Genomic DNA, 3,815 nt, shown 5'->3' on the forward strand with positions numbered 1-3,815 from the left:
CGGAGTTTTTTGTTCTTAATTTCGGAACCTTCTTCCCAAACTTTTCATCCAGGTATTTTTTGAACAGATTAAACGATGAAAGATGTTAATCTTCAATTGTTGCCTTGTAAATACTTCTATAATACATATTATGTACATATGTACCCATGCATTTACGATTACAATTAGTAATGTTTTCGTTTACGGAACACTGAATTCATCTGTTGCTTTCAAACAAAATTATTCTGATCATGCTATGATCATGGCATTAAAAAGTCATTATACCAGAAATCGTTTGTAAATATTTACATACAAATTCTGTAACATTTTGGAAATTTTCCGTATATAAAAAAAAAATGATAAAGAAAATAAATTGTTGGGAGGGCAAGCAGTACAAGCTCGTGAGTAGCGATAACTACGATGCTTATCTAAAGGAGCTCGGCATGGGTTTGGTCCAAAGGAAAATGGGCAATTCACAGCAACCGATTGTTCTGCTGCACAAAATCGAAAGTACGCACAATTTGATTACACTGGCAAATGTGGAACAGGAGCCGACGATTTTAACTTTCAAATTGGACAAAGCATTTGATGAAGAAACGTATGATTTGCGTAAAGTAAGCAATGTGTTGCATATGTTTGATAATACATTGGTGCAAGAGCAAAAGGGCATTGTGACCGCCAGGATCACACGTGAATTTCATCACACTAAAATGATAGAGACTTTAGTGGCCAATAAAGTGGTGGCTGTTAGAGTTTTTCGTGCGCTGGAGGAGGATGAAATGGAGGATATGTCTAAGGTGATCGGAAAGCTTGAAGCAGACGAACGGCAACGGCAAGCTGATGGCGAAGAAAACAGTAGATCTAAAAGAAAATTGGAAAAAAAGGAACATTAGAGTTTTGTTGTTACATTAAATGTGATATGAATAAATAATGCATTAAAACGTCGGTGTTTTTGTTTAATTGTGTAAAGATAGTTAGATATGCATGAACCAGTGAATAAGTGGAAGTGGTCTGGCTTCTTAACGGCAACTTTGTTTGTCCTAAGCGTAAGTAACCTTGGTGTCAAACTCGCCAAAAGCATATTAAATAAAACATGATTGTTTCTATGCCAATTAAAAATCAAAGTTAGTAATTAGTGAGGCTGGGTAATTAATATTTACTGTCAAATATAGGTTTCCTTCTTTCACTTAAGACGCTCACTTATTTAGCTGCTAAGATTATGGGGCCATGTTGAGTCAATTTTTTTTTATCCATATGAGTTAAAGTCAATTTTAATGCGATTTCACTTTTAACAGTGGAAATATTCAAAAGCGCTGGTAAGCCAAATAAACTTCGTTATTGTAGCTTTTAATTATTTGCGTATTTAAGTATATCAGTTTTAGCCAAATTTGTCGATTTCTTTAAAGTATTTTTGTTGTGCTGTTTATTTGTAACAAAAATTTTGTTTTTGTTAAAATCTTTAAAAACTTTTGGAAGCTTCATACATACCGATTGGCCCGATAATATCAAACATTGTTGGAAATGTCGAATTTTTTTTGGAAGATTTACTTCCCTTCACTTCAAATCAAAAAATACCACAATAGTTTCGAGTATCATCTACGACCGTTTTGGACCATTTTTCTTGATCAACTTGTCATGTCTAGGGTCAGCACCAGATCGATGCCGAGAACGCTGACGTCCATCAGGTTTTGCTACTTTTGCAGTCGTTTGGGCTTTATGAACTAGAATCGATACTTATGGAAGCTTAACTTGTTTTTCCCGATATCATGCAAATAGGCTACCGATGCGAATAAACCTTTGCGAGAAAGCATGAAATAATGGGCCTTTGCGATTGATGTGGTAGTCTGACAGACACCGAAGGCTCGACATTTTTCCTGAGCTTCAATAGCATTGATTACTAAAAACTCCTATTTTTTGTTATATACATAGTTTATTTATATGACTATTTCATTAATGAGCACTTAAAAATTAATAGAATTTCCAGTTTAAATTAAAAAAAAGTTTATTAACAAATATCTAACATATATATTTGATCTGGAAAATTGAGGTCTGAAAGACGTTAGTATAATAGGGAAACTTCGGCCACGTCAGTAGCAGCCGGTTAAGCTCCAGTCGATTTTTAGTATACAATTCTTGAGCTTGAGTTCACTTCATCAGTGCTAAAGATGAGTCTGAATGAATGAATGAATGAACCCGCTTGTTATTGGAGACGAGCTTTGATCTACATTGGAAACTATAGTCTATGGCTCCTGTTTTATTTTGGATTGGGAAGGAATCCGAGGGTTATAAAACACTTCAGTATACTTTTCGAAGAACTAAAAAATAAAACCATTAAAGAACAAGGAGGGCCTTTTTCCCCGATCTAGATCTAGGTTTGTTTCTTCCATGCGACACTGCGATCAGATTTAGCGTGCTTTTTTTTTTTTTCACGCTAACTTTCTGCCATTGAATTACCTGCTATAATTGTTTAGAAAATGGTTTCTATACAGCAGCATCTCTGAGATTGTTTTGTACGCAAGAAATCGCCTTATCCAAGGTGAATTAATATAAGGTGATAGCAGGAGTACAAAAACAAAAATTTACATGTATTTTGTTTTTGCTTTGGCGGCATAAACTATCAAAATCTGTAAGAGTATGTGTATAAATTCAAACAAAATTTTTCAATTTGATATCAGAAGCCAAGCCGAATTCATATAAGGTGGTATCGATTCAACAAATACAACAATTACCTGTATTTTGTTTTAGCTTTTAGCTGGTGATTGTCAAATTTCAGCTATTCTTCTCCGAACGAAAAAGGGCGACAGAAAATGCAAACACTCTCACGTTTTCACTCGCTCACTAGCAAAATATAAAATTTTGACAATCAAACGCTACACACAGCTGATTAAACAACACCACCTTATATAAATTCGCCTTGTCAGAAGACGTGCGGCGAAACACATACACAAAATCAGCTGAGCTAGTAACACCACCTTATATAAATTCCCCTTGGCCCTATCTATACGGAGGATGATTGTTCAGTCGAAATTTTTATTTCCCTAATGAAAAATAATCATAGCAATGATAAATTTGTATTTTGGTTGGACAAAACCTGATCGTTTTATGAAAAATGTACAACGGACTTTTTGACTAAAAAAATATATTATTTTCAGCTTTGACTAACACAAAGCCCACCATTGATGAGTTATATACATGCTTAAAAGTCTTTATTTAAAAAACTGTCTGAAAGGCACAAAATTGGAGATAGTTTACTCCATAACTCCAAATGGGTTTAAAGAAGTGTATACAACTTGTTTTCCCTCGTTTTCGCACAAAACTACGGCCGACGAAGCGCCATTTTTTGTAGGTTCTTAGTAACGTAAATTCACTAAGAAACATGTATAAAGCGAATTTTAAGAGGTCTCAGAATTTTGATTGATTTTTTGTAATTGTGCAAATTTTTTTAGTTTGAAACTTTTTTTTAACCTGTATAATCAATTTGGTAGTAACATGACTGGAATCATTGATTTTACCTAGCAATTGTTAAAATATCGTTAATTATGTTTACTGTCTCCTGTTGTGTAATGATTTGTATACCCGAGCGCACTTGTGCACAAGGGTATTATAACTTTGTTCGATTTCGCCCATTTTCAATACCATCCGTCCCACGCCCAAAAGAAGTTCACGTACCAAGTTTCGTTAAGATATCTCAATTGTTACTCTAGTTATCGTGTGACGACGGACGGACAGACAGTCACCGCTTAATCGATTTCTCTTTTCATTCTGTTCATTTATGTATACATTTGTCTATATCTATCTCGATTCGTTTTGCCTGTTACAAACAACCGTTATGTGAT

General features: G+C 34.5%; 1 protein-coding gene across 1 annotated transcript; it reads left to right on the forward strand.

The window, feature by feature from the left end:
- Positions 1-335: 335 nt before the first annotated feature.
- On the forward strand, positions 336-872 carry LOC108374219 (probable fatty acid-binding protein). Its single transcript, XM_017630197.1, has one exon. It carries the CDS (start codon positions 336-338, stop codon positions 870-872), a length of 537 nt encoding a protein of 178 aa, XP_017485686.1.
- The last annotated feature ends 2,943 nt before the right edge of the window (positions 873-3,815 follow it).

This window comes from Rhagoletis zephyria, unplaced genomic scaffold, assembly GCF_001687245.7.
Source record: "Rhagoletis zephyria isolate East Lansing unplaced genomic scaffold, Rhagoletis_zephyria_1.1 Rzeph_scaffold_07466, whole genome shotgun sequence".
Classification (NCBI taxonomy): Eukaryota; Metazoa; Arthropoda; class Insecta; order Diptera; family Tephritidae; genus Rhagoletis; species Rhagoletis zephyria.